General features: G+C 43.0%; 3 protein-coding genes and 1 long non-coding RNA gene across 8 annotated transcripts; 2 read left to right on the top strand and 2 right to left on the bottom strand.

The window, feature by feature from the left end:
• The first annotated feature begins 33 nt into the window (after positions 1-33).
• LOC111257292 lies at positions 34-2,698 on the top strand. 2 transcript variants are annotated; one of them, XR_002677717.1, is made up of 3 exons: positions 34-238; positions 315-423; positions 524-2,698. It is a non-coding gene; the product is annotated as an uncharacterized LOC111257292 (long non-coding RNA). The 2 variants fall into 2 exon arrangements; XR_002677716.1 differs by having other exon boundaries at positions 34-423.
• Positions 2,699-4,385: 1,687 nt separating this feature from the next.
• Positions 4,386-9,435, top strand: LOC101773942 (probable peptide/nitrate transporter At3g43790). 4 transcript variants are annotated; one of them, XM_012846384.2, is made up of 18 exons: positions 4,386-4,752; positions 4,872-5,142; positions 5,788-5,828; positions 5,955-6,015; positions 6,202-6,304; positions 6,399-6,501; positions 6,582-6,635; positions 6,761-6,823; positions 6,913-6,962; positions 7,053-7,128; positions 7,303-7,503; positions 7,605-7,692; positions 7,891-7,976; positions 8,296-8,403; positions 8,532-8,576; positions 8,670-8,758; positions 8,869-8,912; positions 9,002-9,435. In XM_012846384.2, the coding sequence occupies exons 2-18, from the start codon at positions 4,980-4,982 to the stop codon at positions 9,103-9,105; spliced, it is 1,479 nt and encodes a 492-aa protein (XP_012701838.1). In that variant the 5' UTR covers positions 4,386-4,752; positions 4,872-4,979; the 3' UTR covers positions 9,106-9,435. The 4 variants fall into 4 exon arrangements, with proteins under 4 accessions (XP_012701838.1, XP_004967681.1, XP_004967682.1 ...); XM_004967624.3 differs by having other exon boundaries at positions 4,387-4,726; positions 4,869-5,142; XM_004967625.3 differs by having other exon boundaries at positions 4,387-4,752; positions 4,869-5,142.
• A 1,016-nt stretch (positions 9,436-10,451) lies between these two features.
• Positions 10,452-16,480, bottom strand: LOC101773527 (COP9 signalosome complex subunit 2). The gene is made up of 12 exons (XM_004967623.4): positions 16,316-16,480; positions 16,129-16,221; positions 14,482-14,560; positions 13,148-13,388; positions 12,994-13,068; positions 12,769-12,903; positions 11,912-12,099; positions 11,744-11,812; positions 11,578-11,668; positions 11,353-11,487; positions 10,946-11,058; positions 10,452-10,848 (listed from the first exon to the last, which is right to left on the bottom strand). Exons 1-12 carry the CDS (start codon positions 16,323-16,325, stop codon positions 10,758-10,760), a joined length of 1,320 nt encoding a protein of 439 aa, XP_004967680.1. The 5' UTR covers positions 16,326-16,480; the 3' UTR covers positions 10,452-10,757.
• A 701-nt stretch (positions 16,481-17,181) lies between these two features.
• LOC101773118 (magnesium-protoporphyrin IX monomethyl ester [oxidative] cyclase, chloroplastic) lies at positions 17,182-19,848 on the bottom strand. Its single transcript, XM_004967622.4, has 5 exons — positions 19,300-19,848; positions 19,136-19,200; positions 18,382-18,709; positions 18,190-18,288; positions 17,182-17,932 (listed from the first exon to the last, which is right to left on the bottom strand). The coding sequence occupies exons 1-5, from the start codon at positions 19,786-19,788 to the stop codon at positions 17,669-17,671; spliced, it is 1,245 nt and encodes a 414-aa protein (XP_004967679.1). The 5' UTR covers positions 19,789-19,848; the 3' UTR covers positions 17,182-17,668.
• Positions 19,849-20,567: the final 719 nt, after the last annotated feature.

Genomic DNA, 20,567 nt, shown 5'->3' with positions numbered 1-20,567 from the left:
GGGCGGGGGGACGGGTATTTGACTTGTTCAAGTGGTCGGGCCGGGTTGTTGGGTTGGTCTTTTGAACCCGGCCGGGCCCTATGAGCCGCATCATTCTGCAGCGCGAACCTGACGAACGGAATCGGCGGCGGCGGCGGCCAGCGACGCAGTTTGCGACCGGGATCGGCGGGGGTTTTCCTCACGGGCGTGGGGGAGGGGTTTGGCCTTGGATGAGCGGTAAATCAGCAGGAGCAGCGAGGTACGTTTCCGTTGTAGGTCGGTTTCAGATTTATTTGTACTCTAGCAGAATCACGGGCGCGGCTGTGTGACTGCAGAGTTCGTCCCAGTTTTGCTCGCAATCACATCAGAGTTTGCCGTGCTTGCCTGTGGAATGGCATCTCCAGTTGTGGAATGGCTCCAATGTGGTTTCATGAACCATTTGAGGTTGGGGCCAGTTCATAGTTCACTTTTAATTGGTTGCGCAGGTCGCAGGAGGCAAAATGATGTATTAATGCCAATTTTTGTATGTGCACATTCTGTGTAGGTTGCATAAAACTTCAGCCTTTCATGATACCTTCTCACTCTTGGGCTTCAGATTTAGCATAAGCCTGAAAGATCCTACTGCCTTCAGGGAAGTACTCTGCAGCCTTTGAGGCCGTGGGTGAGATATAAAATCAAGTTGATCCCATTGCAGTATGTCTGTCTGTTACATGTATGACAGATCCACAAGTTCAACTTTTGCCTACTTTGACCCCAATTTAGAAAGACTTTGCACCATGACATTGGTTTTGTGATCCTGAGCAATAGTCCTGCATTCCTTTCAGTTCACTGACACAAATTATTTGTAGTTTACAATTTGGTCATAACTGCAAACTGTCATAGATCTTATTTTCTTGGATGGCATGAGCTGTTTCCAGTTCATCTAAAGAAAAGGCTGTCTCCAGTTAATTGTATCGTAGACTGCCCCCTCTTAAACTATAATGCAGGGCTAGTGCAGAAGCAGGCGATGGTCTCTCTAGTTGCAACTTGCAAGTTCCTTTTTTCCCCGTGTCCATTGTCCTCTCTGATATCTGCCTGTATGGCTGTGCATCACACGGACCACAGTATGCTCTTTCTTCTGTTTGTTGTCCTCCTCCATGCCGCAAGCAATTTGTTCTGCATTGAGCTCTTGTCCCTGACTCCCTGTAATGCCCGCCTGTTTCTTTCCTTCCATGTGGTCCACCATGTAGCCACAAATGATCATGACACTTCTTTCCTGCTTTGGTAATTTGATTTCAGTTCAACTAAATTTTACCTTTATGTTCCAGAGGGTTTTATCCAAACACATCAAATGGGCTAGTTTTTTTTTTAATAATTTCACACATCAAGTGGATTCAAAGATCTTGATGAGTTATTTGAGCAGAGCGAAACTATTGAGATTGATTTGAAGTAGATAACAAAATAGACATGCTGACTATGTGGAATGAGAATTCGGCAATTAGAAGCTCCTGCCATTTTCTACATGTAAGCTGTAACTGTAACTGTTTCTTGTTGACCCCATCTGTTACTGGATCCTGATTTGCTGTTTTCGGTATTAGCAAAAGGCAAACCTTTACTCTAAAACCTTTTGCTAATTTTAGGCTGGGAGAACTGTTTAAATTGCTTCAATCTTTTTTTACCAGGTTCAGCCTTGTATCTTCTACTAGCCCTTGTGTTGTATTGCCGTACCACCATGATGTTTGGATCTCTGCAGTCTTGCTATTCCAATCTTAAGCTGTCGTGTTCATACCGATGTCTAGTCATGTTTCATAGGACTTGTATATTTTATAACTTGCTTTCATTGTCATTCACTGGTCCAGCCTGTTTGGCACACAGGTCACAAATCTGGATCATATTATCCATGTTCAGGAGGGGTGTGGCTAAGGGCATCTATGCAAGGATGATCATTTTTATGCTAGTGCCAGTAATTTGGATGATTTGTAGTAATGAAGCATTTGAGTTATCCACAGACAAGCCTTCATTGTTTAGGTTTTCTTTTAGTGATTAGTCAAAGGGGTGTATGAGATGAGCGCTAGATGTCAGCAGTGTTCTTTTGTTTCTATGCTGCAATTACTTCTGATGTCCTGCTCCCCTCACTTTAGGATGAACATATATTTTGCACTCATGCGGCTTTTGGAAAGAAACCTGCCAAATGTAACTGATCAATTTGGCATGATGTCCCAAAGGTTTGTTTTCACTTTTCTTTTTCCATGTTTTGCAGAGAACCAACATTCTCTTGAAGTTGCAAATATGGTGTGGATGTTCTTTATGATCCAGATCCATGCTCATTGACTTTTGCTGAAACACTGAGTTCATAAGTAGAGAAACGTAAAGGATGGTCGTTGCATGGAACGAAAAGGTCAATGTAGCAGGCCAGTTGCATACCCCTCCAAGGCCAAGAGTATATCAGGTTGTCAAAGAAATGCCTCAAGCACATCAAACATGCCCAGCTAGGTAATGTTAGCTAAAGTTGCAAGGAGCAGCCAGAAGTACCACTAGGTGTTCACGCATTGTATTCTTAATTGTGAGGTACTTTATTTTTACACAGGCAGTGACGTATTCTTTGTTGCAGCTTTGGTGTTTATCAGTCGTAAGGTCAGGAACGGCTTATAATTTGGCATCGTTTAATTCATTTGTTACCAGCAGACTGATTCCATCAGTTACCATCCTGTAAAGTTTCGTGCTCTCATTTCTCCTGTCAGATTTAAGTTTTGAAGTCGACAGTACGATAATTTCGTTTTTGTTCTTGGCTTCACTGACACGCTTCACAATTAGGCACAGTTCTTAGTCTGTTCTTAGTAAGGATCGAGGGGAAAAGAACAGTTTTAGTTACCTAACTATAGTAACATTTTTGCACTTCATATACCGGAGATCGTGCCAATTTGAAGTCTGAACTCTGAAGCGCAAACACATCACGTCTTCCATGACAGGTTGAGGAAAAAATGCCGCATCGTCGGCAAGCATACTAATCCTGAACTTTTAATGAACGCGCTTTGTGCTCTTGAAACCAGTAGATTCAGACTATCAGCCAACCGAGTTGCCATGGTCTTTCTCCTAGGTAAGTTTTGCAACACTATGAGTGAGGCTGACGGGTCCATAGTCTGACACACTTTGCATCTGGCTTCTTTGGAATCGGGAGGATCAGATGTGTTGAGTTCAGGTTGTTGAAATGTTGATCATGTTGGTCATGGAAGAAGTTCACTGCTGGCTGCTGCCATGACATCATCTTTGATTACTGACCAGCTTGCCTTGAGAAACTGCCCCAATGTAGCCATCAGGGCCTTATCTGCAGCTATTTCTCTCACTGCTGCCAATATCTCTTCCTCCGAGAATGGGGGTTGCGAATGCTCAAGATCATGTGTCTCTCTAAATTGTGGGCCTCCCAGTCGAGAATGTGACTTCTCTGCACTGGTTGTCCAAATTGGGTACTGAAACGTTGATGGATGCAATCAGCTCTCTCTTCATGAGTTCACGTATGTGCACTGTTCTTCCATTTGCCTGCGATTGTTGGATGGATTTTTTCCCCCTTCACGCCGTCCATTTACATGAAGGGAGAATTCACTTGCCCTGATGTGTGTCAGGCGCGATTGCTGTGTTGGTGCAAACAGCCTCGAAGTGGACTTCGTCACAACAGCCTGCGAGTTCTTCCTCCGAAGGGGTGAGGGCCCCTTCGTCGGGAGAAGAGAATCAAGTGTCTGTCCTATTCTTATTCTACCAGTCCAAAATTGAGATCACCAAAACAATAAAATGAAATGTAAAGAAGAGCACTAAATGACATTAACTTTCATTTACTTCGAACCAGCCATCCCATCGAGAATATCCCGGGGTACAACGGGGAATACGGCAAAGGACTCTTTCAGCTGGCTCCTCATACAGCTCCTTCATTCCATGTGGCGGCTAACGTGGTCTTCCGACGCGTGCTTGGCTCCTTTGGAGGTTGAAGGGTCTTTTGTCACGGATAACCCGTGCTGAAAATGGGCCGAACGCAGCAGCTTCCTAGAGGGAGTCGCGAGGGCCATCCCACCACCGTCGTGTCCTGAAGGTCATTCATTTCCGTCCTCCTTTTCTCTACACTTAGAGTTCGCTACAATCAAACAAACCGTCAGGGTTAATTGTCCCTCCAAATGGGATTTCGAAGGTGTTTCCCCAGCATGCTGCTCCACTCGTAATTTCTCAATTGCCGTCGTACCCAAAGATTAAAAGATACATGCGACTCCAAGGTCGTCGGTAACTCCTCGCTCGCTCGCCCGTCAAAAAGCGCTAGCACGTTTAGTGCCAAAGGTGGGAGGGTGGGACCGGCAAGAGCAAAAGGAAAGAAAAAGATGTACGTTTCCTCTCCGCCTGCGCATCTTGTTCGCTTCTTCCTCAGTCCGATCGATGCTTCGCACGAGAACGACCTGAGCAGTGAGCACTGCCGGTAGAATCTATCGCCTGCAGCCAATCAGCCATCAACTACACTGACGAGGACGACTAAAACTGCTCCTCCTCGACGGTCTCACTCCCCAATTTCTCCAAAAGAATCGAATGCAAATCTCTCTGTCTCTCTTAACCAATAGGGAGCTCTGCATCCCCAATTTGAGCTCTGCGACATCGTCCTAGACGAGCTGTGCAAAAATCCTAACCAAGCTTGTCTGCTTCCATCCTGGCCAATATATGCGAGGAGGAGCGCGGTAGCAGCCCCAGCATGGCCTGCGAGGTGCTGAGGTAGAAGGAGCCGGGTGAACAGCACGTACGTGAGATAATTTAATAATCAAGGTACCGGGTGCAGAGTTGGGCACCGGATGCCAAGATTTTTGGGCGTCGCAGAGTCTTTGCAGTTTGCATCTTCTTCCTTCAGCTAGTTAACGATTAACGCCACCGCTCGTATGTAGTAGCTGCAAGGGAGAGCGAGCAAGACGACCCGCCGTGCTCGATCTTGTTCCGGGCGGGCGGCGCGGCGAGAGGAGAGGAGAGGATCATCGTATCGACCGACCGGCGGCGGGATGGACGGCGGCGAGGCGGTGGCGGCGCCGCTGCTGGGGACGAATTCGAAGCGGAGGAGCCGCGAGGGGTGCCCCGGGTGCCGGCTGGAGGAGGCGAACAAGATGAGCACCGGCATCCCCTACCGCAACTTCTTCTACATCTGGATCGTCTGCCTCACCTCCAGTGAGTCGTACTAGTCCATGTCGATCCCCCACAGATATGAGATATATCCCCTTCTTTCTCGGCTACTTCAATTTGGTGTGTTTTATTTGGAGTAACTTTGATTGGAGTATTTTGTTCGTCGGTGACGTGCCCGCCGATGACTCACCGGAGTACATATGACAGACGACCAACATGACCGCCATATACTCCTGCGACGAATTAGTCTCCAGTTTAAGTGTGGTTTCCTTGCACACCGGAGGCGCGCTCTACCGGGTGCAAGCAGGCCGAAGGCCGAAGTCCAATGGGCTTGCACAGTTTTGGGCCTGGGCTAAGATGGTGGGCCTCCAGCAGCAGTAGCCACGTCTTTTTTTGAAAAATTGCATAACGCGGTCTCTCTAATACTGCTGCTATACCCTATCTACCTGACACCTAATCTCTCCTCCGCACCATCTAAGTCTTGGGCTGGGTCCAACACTGCTAGGCGTTGATCTGATCATCTTGTCAAACATCTTGGAATGCAGAGTGGCCATAGCGCTCTTGTTGTCAGAGCTTGATTCACACAGTGGGCATTGATGCACGTTCTTTTCCCTTGTTCTTCAGTTCAATCAAATCAAATCAGTTTTAATTGTTTGTTGTATTAACCCCTAACCCTTTTTGCTGTTCCAGCTCTGCCGATCCTGTCATCGTTCCCTTATCTATACTTCATGGTATGTATATACATTTTAGAATCTGAACCTTTATCTTCATTGACATACAAGAACCTGCAACCCTTAAATTCTGGAATATGATGGCTGCCAACTATTTGTCACTTTGTTGTTGTTGCAATACAACAGATCAGAGACCTGAAAATCGCAAAGCAAGAGCAGGATATCGGGTTCTATGCTGGTTTTATTGGTGAGTGATGTCTCCTCTCATGGTTGAGATTTCGCATCCCGATTTTATATATTATCATACTCTTAACCTCAATCAGGATACATGTGCACATTCCTCAAATCATTGAGTAGACCACAGTTATTATCTCAGTTTGATGATAGTTGTCGTCATTACTTACTGTCTTACTGACTGTAATTGTGGCTCCAGGGGCAACTTATTTCCTTGCCAGGACCTTCACTTCTGTTCCATGGGGCATATTTGCAGACAAGTATGGAAGGAAGCCCTGCATTGTGATCAGCATTCTCTCAGTGTAGGGAACATTCAGCCACATTATGGGATCATGCTCAGTTAGTTAGTACTCCATCAGCAAATAGGCTGAAGTAAACTTGGTTTTGATTTTTCAGGATTGTTTTCAACACACTCTTTGGCCTTAGCACAAGTTACTGGATGGCAATTGTGACTAGGGGGTTGCTTGGGTTGCTCTGTGGTATACTGGGGCCAATCAAGGTAAATTGTCTCGATTGCTGGCCCCACTTAGCCAATGACAGTAGGTATTAGATGCTCATGGATGCATATGTATTTTCCAGGCCTACGCTACGGAAGTCTGCAGAAAAGAGCACCAAGCTCTAGGAATATCTCTTGTAAGAACAATCCCTAGTAACTTTTGAATTTCAAACCTTCAACTTCTTACTTTGAACAAATGTTCAGTTCGTAGTGTCTATCCTTACTTGTAGGCAGCTAACTTAGGTCTAACGCTATGTCCTAGGTTACTTCATCGCGAGCAATAGCTCTTGTTATGGGACCAGCTATTGGAGGGTTTCTTGCACAGGTGAGGACAATTGCACTTTTTATAGTCTTATAAAGCAACCATTGCAAAAAATACATGACCAACATTGTCTATCCTCTATCCTGTATTAGCCTGCAGAGAAGTACCCAAACCTTTTCTCAAAGGAGTCCATATTTGGGAGGTAAATTATTGCTCATACTATTTGTATTACATTGGTTTCTGTATCTTCTTGCGCATAAGATAAACCTTTGGAATTTGTGTCTACTTTCAGGTTTCCATACTTCCTTCCAAGCTTTTTCATATCGATGCTAGCAGCTGGATCCTGTATTGCATGCATATGGCTTCCGGTATGCCACACTATCTCCTTATGATTTTTTCAATGAAAATCAAAATGGCTACGTCTCTTAAAGAAAATAGTGAAATATAACAGGAATGATACACCGTTGTTCAGTACAAAGCATTTCTTCCAAAATTTTCATAAGATTTTGAGAAAGTTCCTTACCATTTATCCCTTTTCTCAGGAAACACTGCACTTCCATGATGATGAAAAAGTAGAAGCTATTGATGCGCTGGAGGCACAAGTTGCTGACTCAAACTTAGAAGGTGGAAAAGCTAAAGAGGCTAGTGACACATCTACAAAGAACCTGCTAAAGAACTGGCAACTGATGTCAGCAATAATCATCTACTGTATCTTTTGTCTCCATGACACAGCTTACCTTGAGGTGATCTCTATTCTCTATTTCTGAATCTTTATTAAGTGATCATGAGAGTCACTTCTTCAATATGAGAGGATCCTAATATGTTCTCCGAATATCATCTTCAGACATTTTCGCTCTGGGCAGTTAGCAGCAGAAAATTCCGGGGCCTGAATTTGACCTCACAGGATGTCGGTACTGTGCTGGCCGTCTCAGGTATGTGATATTTTTTTGCTAGTTTTTAAGAAAATAATTCTTGTGCATATGAAGCACAGCCCTTTCTCAAAAAAGAGAGAAACATAACCTGCAAAGTAAATAAAATCAAGACATAAATAGCATGCATGCTTTTACCACTTCCAGTAGCATCTGCCGCTGAATTATTTACCTTACGAGAATTTCACTTGATCTTTCTAGGTGTTGGTGTTCTTGTATATCAACTTGCCCTTTATCCTTTCATTGTCAAGTATTTCGGATCAATCAGGCCATTACGTCCCGTGGCGGTATGTGAAATGCATCTTTGTGAGATTTGCTTCAGTACACTCATAAAAAGATTAAGAATCTTAAACAAATTAAAGTAGTTTAATGTTCAGTGGGGAAACAAGTATGCATCAACCCAATAAGATAAGTTAAATTTATGGTTAGATATAGATTTGAATATTAGGTGGTGGAGTATGTCTGATTTCTTTTTATGGAAACTGATTGGGTGCGCAGGACATAAATAAATAAATATTTATTAAAGCAAGAGATGTATTGAAGCAAATCATCTTTAATGCCATTTATCTTTTCAAGTGCCAAATTTAAATGGGTATTGATTTGTAGGTCTTGTCTATACTTCTCCTCGCAACATACCCCTTCATGGCCAACCTACAAGAGACGGAGCTCAAAATACTAATCAGCATTGCTTCGCTTTTGAAGAATGTGTTCTCTGTGAGTCAACTTCTTTTCTAATGCATGTAAACATGTTTTATCAATCTTCTTATTGAAAATAAACTTAGTCTGTTTCAAGGAATTTTTTATTTTGAATAAATTGTGATGTATATTTGGGCAATAAACAGGCTACCATTACTACTGCATGCAACATTCTGCAAAACAACGCAGTGGTAAGTATCAATCCTGTCTGATAGGCTCATTGTGCTCAATACATTTGGGGTTCAATTTTCTAGATTCTAACTTCTCTTACGAAACATGTGTAGACACAAGAACAAAGAGGCGTCGCGAATGGCATCTCTGTGACTATCATGTCATTGTTCAAAGGTGTGGCTCCAGCGGCAGCAGGAATTTTGTAAGTACTACCCTTTCTTTTTACCTGGACAAAAATGTACTGCCTTTTTCAGAATTGCGTAATTTAGTTCGTCGGAAAAAAAGAATTGCGTAATTTAATTTTTTTTACAGGTTTTCGTGGGCTCAGAAGCACATGACTGGACTGTTCTTACCAGGTATGTAAAAGTTACATGTGATGGATATGGCTTATAAGTATTACCACTGTTAGGATGGCAGGCAACTGAAAAACAACAAATTGATGCAGGTGATCAGATCCTGTTCCTGATGATAAACATGGTGTCGATAATCGGGCTACTTCTGACATTCAAGCCGTTTTTCAACATGTCGAGTGCGTTGAGGCGTTCATAGCAATGTACACGTGGTTCATCACTTGTGGGTTAAATCAGAGGCACTTGTCAGATTTCAGGCCTCGGTTTAGAACTGCGAGTGTACTAGCCTACACTTTTTCGCTTATGAGCCTTGCGGGGCTCTGTCATAACTAGTGCAGATAGCTTCACCAGCTCTTAAGTCATAACTTGTGGGTTAAAGCATAATGTTGTTTAAAATCAAGTGAAACTGCAAACAACTCTGTATAAGTTACTTCTTTTTAGATAATGTAACACTAAACATTCCAAGTACGCTTAATAACACTGGTAGGATGGAGTAATAAGAAAAATTGCTGGATTAGCGATAGATACAGTCTCATGTTGTGCACTTGCGTCTGAACCATCTCCCTTTTTTTTTGAGTGGAATAGTGATTCCATTAACTTAAGGACTCAGCGATATCGCGCTGGCCACCAGGTTCTCCTTACCCTCAGGCACACCGTCCCAATACAGGTCGGCAATTGGGGAACACTTACACCCACGCGCTGCCAAAGCATGCGCTACTTTATTACAGACTCGAGGACAAAACACTACTGAAAATTGCATAAACCAATTCGAGATAATTGACTTGATCTCGTGGATTAGCCCTCCTGCTGGTGCTAGAGAGAACTCCCTCCCTTCAATCGCCATCTTGAGCATGCGTGAATCTGTTTCAGCCTCTACCTTCACCATTCCCCTGTCACCTGCTGCTTTAATACCATCCAAGCATGCCAGAACTTGAGCATGGAAAGCATCCATCAGATACGGCACACGGCCAGCACCAGCATGAATCACCTCCCCACTACTGTCTCTAATCACATAGCCCCACCCTCCAGCACCCGTACTGCCATTATTTTTTAGAGTTCAACATCCCGGCCTCTACATCACGGTATAACGTACCCGTGCTGCCATTATAGGCGCCATCAGAATTGATTTTAAGTGTATCCTCTATTGGTCTTGACCAATGCGTACTCCTTTCAGGTGGGGGCTTGTGTTCCTTCATGGCTAATTTTAAGTGTATCCTCCAAATCACACCGTTCTTCAGTACCCGTATACCTCGCATAATACTTCTCCAGGTGTATGACATTGCACCCGAGTGCTTTGCTCGCAGCGGATCTCCTTGTGGATAACATTTTGCTCTCAGAATTCCAGCGCACAGTGAATCTGGGTTTTGCAACAGCCTCCAACCTTGTTTTGCCAGCATAGCAAGGTTGAATACATGGATGTCACGGAAGCCCAGACCACCTCACTGTACATTAGTTATAAGCAAGATTTCAATTGTTTGATGAGGAAGCAAAACTGGAAAATTAATTCTAACATGAATGGATTCCACCTAAATCGACTATAATTTGTTGACGCGTTGCTGGGAAACATTAAATTAAGCACGGAGGCCAGCAGGTTCGGCATGTGAAGGACTCGAGAGGCTTGCACGAAAAGTAGGGCAACCAGATGGATAATCGTTCCCCTCTGGCAATTGGCTTGGACCATAGTAAAGTCTCTCGGACTCTAAAAACACTGGGTTCAGTTCAAGCTCTACATTACACCCAGATCCAACATTCTACCTCAAGCGTCAAAACAATTTGCATTTGCCCTCAGATCCCCAAAACAGGCTATCAACATATCTCATGAGTGCAAATACACGACAGCCAGAAGCCGTCTCACCCAACTCTGTTGGACACCGTTTGGTAAATGGTCTTCAGCTGAGTATTCCACTTGTCAATGGCATTGTACTTCCTCATCCCCTTGGACCTGCAAAAAAGCACACAAAAAAAAAAGAATCAACATCTGAACCTGGCCGCAGACAGCATAGTATTGAAGCAACAGGAAATAAGTTGGGACTACACACCTGTCTCCACGTTCTAGCAGCTTGTTCACCTGATCTATGTGGCCCTGGATACGGTTGTCCAAAATGAGAGATACCAAGAGCTGCTCGACATCCTTCTCGGGGACATTGAGTTCCTAAATGCAGATTGTGATAAGATTAGTTGCTGTCATCGAGCACTGTAAATCTAGTTCTTAAATGCAGATGGTGATCTAATAATTGCTGCCATTCAACACTGTAAAAAGATGTTGAAGCTTGAGCTTGAGCATCTTTTATAATATCCTAAATAGCAATCAGGCTCACAACTTTTGCTAGAGCAGAGAATTTTCAAATTTATATGGTAGGGCAAAGTAAAAACAACCAGCAAAATGTGCAATTCCATGCCCTTTATTTTTCACAAAGAATATCATGGGCATGGGGTAAGAATTTACCTGTGAAATGAACGGTATCCTGATCCGCGTATATGGCTTAATAAGCTTGAGTAAGACTTGAGTTCTGATGTTCTTCAATAGGTCCTCAATATAGTTACGGATAAAAGGATCATCCATTATTGTTCTTCTATTACTCTGCCAAAAATTCATTAACAGTTAAACGAGAACAAGTACACAGAAAATCAAGAGCTGGAAAAAAAAGAGCATCCAGGAACAAAGGCACACCTTTAGGATCTTTTCAAATTCCATGATGTCATTCTTCTGGTACGCTGCAATCAAGTTTGTCATTGCAAGGATCTCGGGATCATTTTTATACCTGCAAGCATTAGAGTTTTCAGGGTGGTAGAAAATCAAGCTACAAGATTTATGCGGGGATCATTGGATGTCTTACGGCTTGGCCTCTTGTCCATCAAAGGGATTCACTTCAGATTCCATCAACATATTGGCAAGGACAAGATATCTGATTCAGAGGAAAAAAATGCTCATATGGATCACATTATGTCTCCAACTTCCATGTAGGAGCCTAGAAGGAGAGAAGTGCATAGGTTTAAATAATTACTTGAGGCATTGAATTCTCCGTGGATTGCCTGCTTCATCGTAGTTCTTAAAAGCTTCAAAGAAATCAGTCGCAGCTTCTGCCCACTGCCTCTCAGCCATGTGCATCTTCCCACCACATTCACGAATTATACCCATGATTCTTGGATGAGGTATCGCTGATTTGATGGAAAGAGCCCTCTGATACAATTCCTGCAACAGAGATTCACTTGAGAATTCTGATAATGCATTTCAATAAAACAGCAATCTAAGCATGATTCTTGCACAGTACTAAGCAAATAAATGGCATTGGACAAGAAAGTATCAATCTGGAGGGTTTAAGGCTACAAAAGCAGAAAAGAATAAACATGTTTTATCCCATGAATGCGCTGGTGTGCACAACATATTAATATCATAATAATAGCTAAACATTCTTCCATAAATTGAGATAAAGTTAGGTATTCCATCCAATTTCAGCTAGGAAAACTAAGCCTCCCAGAAATTGAGATGAAACTTAGTGTTCCATCCAATTTCAGACAGCATAGATCAGCATGATGGCAACAATTCTTACAAGTTACAGCACTAATGTACTATTATGATATATTCACACCCTTCTTTAAGCGAAGAGTGAAGAATCCTTTTGTGAAACAAAGGCAATCAAATATAGGTCAAAATGCAAGGGCATAGCATCTAACAACTCTAAATCTATACTAGAAAAAAAAACACAAGGTAAAGTAATTAGAAGACACAACAAAATGGAGAATAATAGAATAACAATTTTCAGAAACAAACAACATCACACCACAATAATTTAACACAAAATATTATAGTAAACCATAACCTAAAGAGACACTTGCAAATAGGCAAACAAGGATGCCTTACCTTAAGCTTTTTATTATTCTTTGTTTCAGTGTACATTTGGATTTCGATAGCATAGACTTCCAAAAGCTGTGTGCCTTTCTTTTGATCATCAGAACCGTCTTCCTTTTGACAAGATTTATGCAACTCCTTCAGTATCTGCCAGCAAGAAAACATGGGAAATAATTTAATAATGAAAGCAAATTTATTGCCATGAAACAGTATTGACTAAAGAATTGATCCAATGACCTTGCTCATGCGACCGTACTCCCCCATATCAAACCAAATTTTGCAAAGCTTCAGATTTGTCTTGAACCATAATCTCTGCACCACAAACAATAAAAAGCTATAAAGAACCATTCAGCACATAAAATTTTAGTTCTTGTAATGCAACAAATCCAACCTCATTTTTTGCTTCTTCAAGCGCTTTCAGTGTTGTCTGGTAGAACTCTTGCAAAAGAGAAAAGTTCTGACTAGCTGACCCAGAAACAAAATCCATTATGTTGTTTATACATTTCTCACTGTAGTTTCGGGTCACAGCAGATTTTATGTATGTTAACATCTCCCTGTAGGCATCCATCATTTCTTTGTATTTCACCAGCTTATAGTAAAGCTTGACAGTTTGTTTGAGAGCCTTAAATCCCCTACAAAGACAAAGTTACAGGGTAAAGCATAAGAAGTGCAAGGATAACAAAAATGATGGTAGAATAACAATAAATACAATTAATTTCACAAAAGAAAAACTGTGGCTGAAGAAAGTGTGACTGTTTAGTTATACAGATATAAAGTAGCCACTGAGGTTAAAGAATTGACATTTTTAACTTCACTAGACAAGGTGCAACACACAGTAATGTTCATGAATCATGTTTTGACCAAAGTTTACCCGATACCAGGGTGGAACATGTTGAAACTTGAAACAGAGGGGCCAAATTCAGGCAGTTGGTAAATAAGCAATTAAGATATTTTGCCAATCAGACAAATTTATAATCCTTCATTATTTTATCAGGGTTCCACTGGCAACTAAGCAACCTCAAGTTTGTTTCTACGTTTCAGCCTTTCTTTTTCTTTCCCCCTCTTTTTTCTTTCGTGCTATGGAGATATTTTTTCATGCAACCAATGTTAAAAAGCTTGAGGCAGCCTAAACTGATAAAAAAAGGCCCGCAACTGACATAAATGAAATCCAACTCAATACAAATACGAGTTAAAAACAGGTTTAAATCTTGTTGTCTTGGCCAGTTATCTGGTTCATCAGTCCATCCAGCCTAGTAATTTATTATTCTACAATAACATGTGCACAGGCAAATACAGGTCACACCATTCAGGTTACATGTATTTCGAGATTTACATTCTTCATCATGGAAATTGCAACGACCACTAAAGTCATGAGGCAGGAATAGTCAGCACTCCGTATTGCTAAATATTATTTTGGGCCGCAAGATACATTGGAGACATCCTGGCAAGATCATATAAAGACATAAACTTTTTCCTATGGCTCACCTTAGATCCTAAACTTCAGACACAGGACCAAAGTAAATAATAATTAGTGAGCAGCAGTTTGCATATATAAGTATCCAAAACATATCAGTATGTGAACATTTGAGATTTTGAGTTCCTAAATCCGATCCTACATTAGATTGGGCTTACTCAGTATTCACCAAGATGATCAATATTGCCCCAGAACACCAAAAGCAAATGAAACAGAATAGTGAATGTTGAATAGATTGAATTAACATTTACCATTCAGCCTTTTCTGGCTCCATTTTGACTACTTGATCAAAACCAGCAAGTGCACCCTCTGGGTCTGTCTCAACCATACCTGCAGAAAGGTAGTAATAGCATTTACAATTGGGTTTACAATTTTGTTGTCCTTTAAGCACCAAATCTATGCATGCCTCAGTCTGATTCCATCACACAGATCAAAGAATAGCTACTGTTCCATGAACTAAAAGAGGCAGGACTAACTGCACATACCTAACATTTAGGTGCTGCAGATGTAAGAGACTTATTGGGCTCATACAAAACATACAGATAAAACCAATCCAATAAGTCTATATAATAAAAAAATTGATTGACTTCTAAAGAATGTTTCTGTTATACATTTTGAGGAAATTCATCTGCAGATTAAATTCAATGTTACAAGAAACCGTAAAAAATGTAGGGTTTTGACTTCTTCAATCTTCATATAATGTATTGTTATGGTTAAAAAAACCCATAGAATATGATATTTACAGCGATGTGACACTTTATGTGGAAAATAAGGAAAAACTGAGGTATATGCTGACAAGGAATCTTGCATATACAAAGAACTAGTGAGATTAGTGGCACGTCATTTGCATTGAAGGTGTAGTCACACATTAATGATCCTTGAATCAGTAAAAGGCAAATCCAAGAATCCTTGACTAAATTGAAGGGAAGAGAAGAACGACTTCCAACATTAAAGAGGAACCGGATATATTTATCTTTCTATTCTAGAATGTTCTGTGTAGCAGATGAATTAACTTACCAATAAACCGGATGCAAAAATAACTAGATGAAAGCATGAAGCATGTGAAAAATTCTGAAATGGACTAAACTAATTAAAGCACTGATAATTCAAATTGGTGTTCTCATTTAATCCTTCTCAAGCTTAAAATTTTGCATGAAACCACGTTGCATTCATGTCTAAAAAGCGGTTTTGACTTCTAGCAATGTTCCCCCAGGCAGCTGCCAAGCCTGCCCAGGCACTAGGCGACACCACCCCCCTCTGACACCTAGCCAATTTATCCCTACTAGAAGGACACCTCTGCCGACCTATATCCAATTAGGTGCCAGGCCAGCTGCCCAACTAACACCAAAGGTGACACTGATTTTTGGTAACAAATAGAAAAGATGTAACGTATTTGCCTATTTGGTAATCGGTATTCCTGTGTGTCACCTTTCTTTAGTTGTAAAGGAAAATTCTGCACGAACCAAACTTTAATTTTCGGTTACAGAGGAGGCAATAGGGCTAACATCGAGCAAGGGTTGCTCAGCTAGCTGCCACAGAGCGGCAACGCCTCCTTGTCACAGTTGCCACCATGCCGCCATAGAAAGAAAACTCAAAACAAGAATAAACGCAAAAACTGGACAACCTGCTGACGTCCTTCACTAACAATTTAACTTGTTTATTCCCTGCGGCAGATGGCAATGTAAACATGCCTCCTCATATTGAACTTCACTCACCAAGGAACAGAGGCACAGCTAGATTGGCAAGCACACTTAACAAAAGTGGTATCCATCCATCAGAACTCAAGCCCAGTACCGTCGGAGAATGCGTATGCGCAACAAGTATACAACTAGCAGATAATCCGGCCGCGGTCGTTTCTGAGAATCACCCGATTCGCAACGAGGAGAAGGAGGTCGAACCTTTGGAGTTGTAGTACTGGTTCTCGATGTCGACGTCCTGCTCCTCCGGCTCCTCGTCCGAGTACTCGAACCCGTAGTCCTCCATGTCCGCATCTAATCAATCACCACCAGGAGCACCCGCGATCAGAGTTTCACCAAATCGAGAGTAGGAAAACCTAAGAGCGCTAATCGGAGGATGCGCGCTTACCGGAGCCCATGGCGGCGGCGAGGGACTCGGCGAGCGCGGGGATGGAGGGCTAGGGTTTCTGGGGAACGAGGGGTTTGCGTCTTTGCGCCCTTGCACCTTGCGGAGAGGCGGAGAGATGGGCTCGATGGGAACACAAGGGACGGCCGTGGGGGAGGGAGGGCAATTTTGCGTATAGGCCCCTGTACAAATAACAGGCTCTCCGCTCTTGTGCTCCACGGGATCTTGCCATTCTGTTCGGGTTGGGAGAGTTTTTCTTTTCCCTTCTATTATTGTCCTCTTTCCTTTTTGTTAGGGTTTAGGTTTCGAATCATGTTTAATTTGTATAAATTTTTATTTGCTGGAATTTTTCATGTTGAAGCTACACACCTCAGTTCTTTAAGTTTCCAGTGTGAGCTGATTGTGTTTAGAAGCCAACAAAAAGAGTGACGAGTTTCCATTTTCTTTTATATAGTTTCTTATGGCCAAAAAAATTGCAAGCGCTTTGATGATATATATTAGCTTCGAGACAATAAATAATTGGTCTGGGATGGGAAAATTTTGAGTACTTCACCATTTATGTTATAGTATCGTGTACCGATTCTTGAGGTTTTATTTCTTTTCCCCTGTAAACATATCCGCATAATTTGTAGAAGAAAAAAAAGCTGTTTTGCCAATATATGTATGTGTGTGTTTGTTTTAAAAAATAAAGTGCGGAACTGTAAAAATGCAAATGGGTGGTTCTACGTGAATCTTGGAGAACAAATGAAAGGGGGAGGTGGATGGGGATCTCCCCTATGAGATGATCAAATCTACTCTAATAATGACAATGTTACATGAGGTTCTTATAAATGCATCTAAACATTGCCACGTACATTGTAGAAGGTTGCTAAAAAGAAATATGTAAAAATTCACATGGTATTAGCCTCATAGCCAAATGCGTTACATAATTTTCTATTGTTACACAATCAGCCAATCCTGCTTGGTCCGTTTATCACCCTTACAGTTCCAAATTCACATGTACGCGAATAGAAGCTGCAACTAATTTCACCAAGATCATATGTGATACAATACAATGGACTTTAGCTAATGATCTGTATGCCATTAGCTTCAATATCAGTACAGCTTCAGACGCTCCCTTCTGCTGGAAAACCGGAACGCTCACTTCTGATGCAGTTCACTGTCACTTACATGGAGATGCCTCACAACAAAAGCTTGCCGAGCCTTATGTTGCCGAAGTCTCAATATTTTACAGACAAACACAAGAAGATGCAGGTCCTTTTAACCATCCAGCGTTTCACCATTCAAAGCCCCTCAGGGAGAAAGCACCAACTTGTCTTTTGGGGAAAGTAATTCGGATTAAATCTTTCTACAGAATCAGTAAACAAGCTGGGGCTCAAATTCAGCAAAATCGACTGAGCCTGACTCAATGGGGGGCATGAGGTAGGCAGCAATGATCTCAGACACCAGCGCAGCAACAAGAGGAATCCTCTTCAGGTTCTTCACTAGGGGCATTTCATCAGATTCTCCGATAGCAATGATCTTCTGGTTGATCTCAACCATCCTGTCAAGCTTCCTCTTGAATTCAGGGTTCTCGACGTCCAGAACAGCAGGGAAGATCCTTGCTGTTGTGCGGTTGGTCTGCAGAGATAGGCAGACATTACATTATCAGCAATGGCCTTGATTTATATCACAAGTTCTGAAGTAATTCATAAATTCTCACTAGAGCTGAAACAATCAAACAAGGTTCATGTGTTTTCTTTAATATTTTACAAGGACCTTATTTCCATGTTCAGCAGTTGTTCAGAATTATCTGAAACACAGTAAGTGTAAGTGCCTAAGTGACAACTAAAATGCAGATACGATGGCACTGTTAAGAAAAGACAGCTCATTTTCACCTCAATGATCACATGCATGTCAAATTCCTTGGTGTCCAAACCAATTCCCTCATAGAATGCAGTGCGTTGGCAGTCATTTAGGTACATGGTCACATACACCTGCAGAAGGTCATATACCACTATCGTCAGAAGGGGGAGAACAACAACTTACAGAGTTAACCCACCTTTAATGAAGGAATAGACTGAAATTACCGAGAGGCAGAAGAACCGTGACCAGAGCTTGGCCTTCCAGTCATTGAGGAACTGCGGCTGAGCCTTTAGCAGGGCAGAGAAGAAGTCACCGTGCCTGTTCTCATCCTGGCACCAGTTCTCGAAGTACTTGAAGATGGGGTACACCTGGTACTCTGGGTTCGCCTTGAGGTGCCTGAAGATGGTGATGTACCTCCAGTACCCAATCTTCTCGGACAGGTAGGTGGCGTAGAAGATGAACTTGGGCTTGAAGAAGGTGTATTTCCTAGCCTTGGTCAGGAACCCCAGGTCCAGTGCCAAGTTGAAGTCAGATAGACCCTTGTTCAAGAACCTAGAAAGCGCAAACCACAAGAAAATTTCAGCTGAATTTCTTATGCGCTCGTCAGTACTCCTAAAACCTCAAATTGGACACCAAAAGGACAACATGCACGGCTGAATTTTTACAGAACGCTTATCAACAGTTGCTGGAAGCAACCCACAATGCATTGGCCTAACTACTACTGACAGAACAGGGGCAAGTTGCTGACTACATCATTGAACATGAGTATTTTTTTTATGCGCATGTAAACTTAGTTATGTCTGCAAACTTAGAATCAGTACATTACTTATCAAACTGAGGTAGGGGCATCGACAGTCTCGCTAAAAAGCATAAGTTTTCATGAGAAAGGCAGGCAATTCTACTTCCTAATCATGCAAGAATGCATTATTTGGCTCCTGATTGCGCGCATTGTACGATGAAAGCGGATAAGATACGTACCCAGCATGGCGCGCTTCGTCCCTGGACATGAGCGAGAAGATCTCGGCCACCACCGGGTTGGTTTTCTGCAGAGAAACGGAACGTCAGTGCGCGCCCACCAGATGCTCGTGGAAATGTCCACCCAGAAATGAGCGCAAAGCAGAGGAAGCAGGAACGAGACGGACCTTGAGCCTGCGGCCGAGCTCCTTGTAGAGGAGGAACCCCGAGAACTCGGCGGTGCAGGAGCGCTCGAGGAACTCGACGAAGATCTGGCGGAGCGGGCCGTCCATCTTGTCTGCGGCGGCCTTGAACTCGGGGTTGCGCACGAAGTGGGTCTGGTTGTAGTCCGTCTTGAACTCCTGCAGCAGCGCGTCGAACTCCGCCTGGTTGAGCTGCTTGTTGATCTCGGCGTTGAAGAGGCGCTCCATCTCGTCGAAGTCGGTGGTGTAGAACCGCGGCGTGAGCAGCGTCTCCTGGATCTCCGTCTTGCCCCGCTTCTTGGGGCCCGAGGCCTTGGGCGGCGCGGCGGGGGTCGCGGCGGAGGCGGACACGCGGAACCGGACCACGGAGCGGCGGGCGAGGGGCAGGCCCGCGGAGGTCTTGGCGGACACCCCGCGGTGGTGGTGCATTGCGGCGGGGTTGAGGAGGGAGAGCTCCATGGCAGCGGAGGCCATTGGTGCCGGCGGCGACGTGTGGCTCGGCGAGCGCTGGGCAGCGGGAGCGAGCTGAGTTGGGGGCGCTGGGGGTATATGCTGCCGCTGTCGCTAGCTACATGGGGATGGGGCGATAAGGTGGCGATGAGGTGTAATCCTGGGCTTCTAATCGGCGCGCGCCATGTGTAGCCGAGCCCAATCTAGCCGCACGCTTTCCCCGTCTCTTTCTCTCTGATTTTCTATTTTTTTTCCCCTCCCTTTTGCAACTTCTCGTTATTGCTGTTGTTATTTCTGAAAATCTTCCAGCCTCTTGTTTTTTCTTTCCTGCTTGCAGCATTTTTTTTCATGCCGAATGCATGATTTTTCTTTGCCAAACGAGATTTTTTTTTTACTTTTTCGAAAACCATGTTCTTGCTCTTGTTTAGGGAGCATATATATACAGCCAGGCATCTCAAGATAATTTTAAATGAGATGTGCGTCCTAATTAATCTTGTACCAGGAGTGGCACTGTATTAGTCCTTGAAACAAGAGAGAAAATTGTGAAATGTGATCTTCGCAAAAAAAAAAAGGAAATTGTGATAATGTGAGTATTTTTTAGAGAAAAAAACCCATGAATGATTTCTGAGGTACTGGCCAGGATGTTGCCAAGTGTGTGGCCATGAATATCCCTACGCATTGTGGTCTTCGGAGAACAATATGCCAAGGGAAAGACTATCATCTATAGTGGATTAAACATGAACGTTGGTGAAAGAGATACATATGTGCAGGTCCAGATGGACCACATTGCTAGAATATTTTGC

Source organism: Setaria italica, chromosome V (assembly GCF_000263155.2).
Source record: "Setaria italica strain Yugu1 chromosome V, Setaria_italica_v2.0, whole genome shotgun sequence".
In the NCBI taxonomy this organism is placed as follows: Eukaryota; Viridiplantae; Streptophyta; class Magnoliopsida; order Poales; family Poaceae; genus Setaria; species Setaria italica.
Note: the sequence above shows the minus strand (reverse complement) of the source record. Positions and strands in the feature narration are given on the sequence as shown.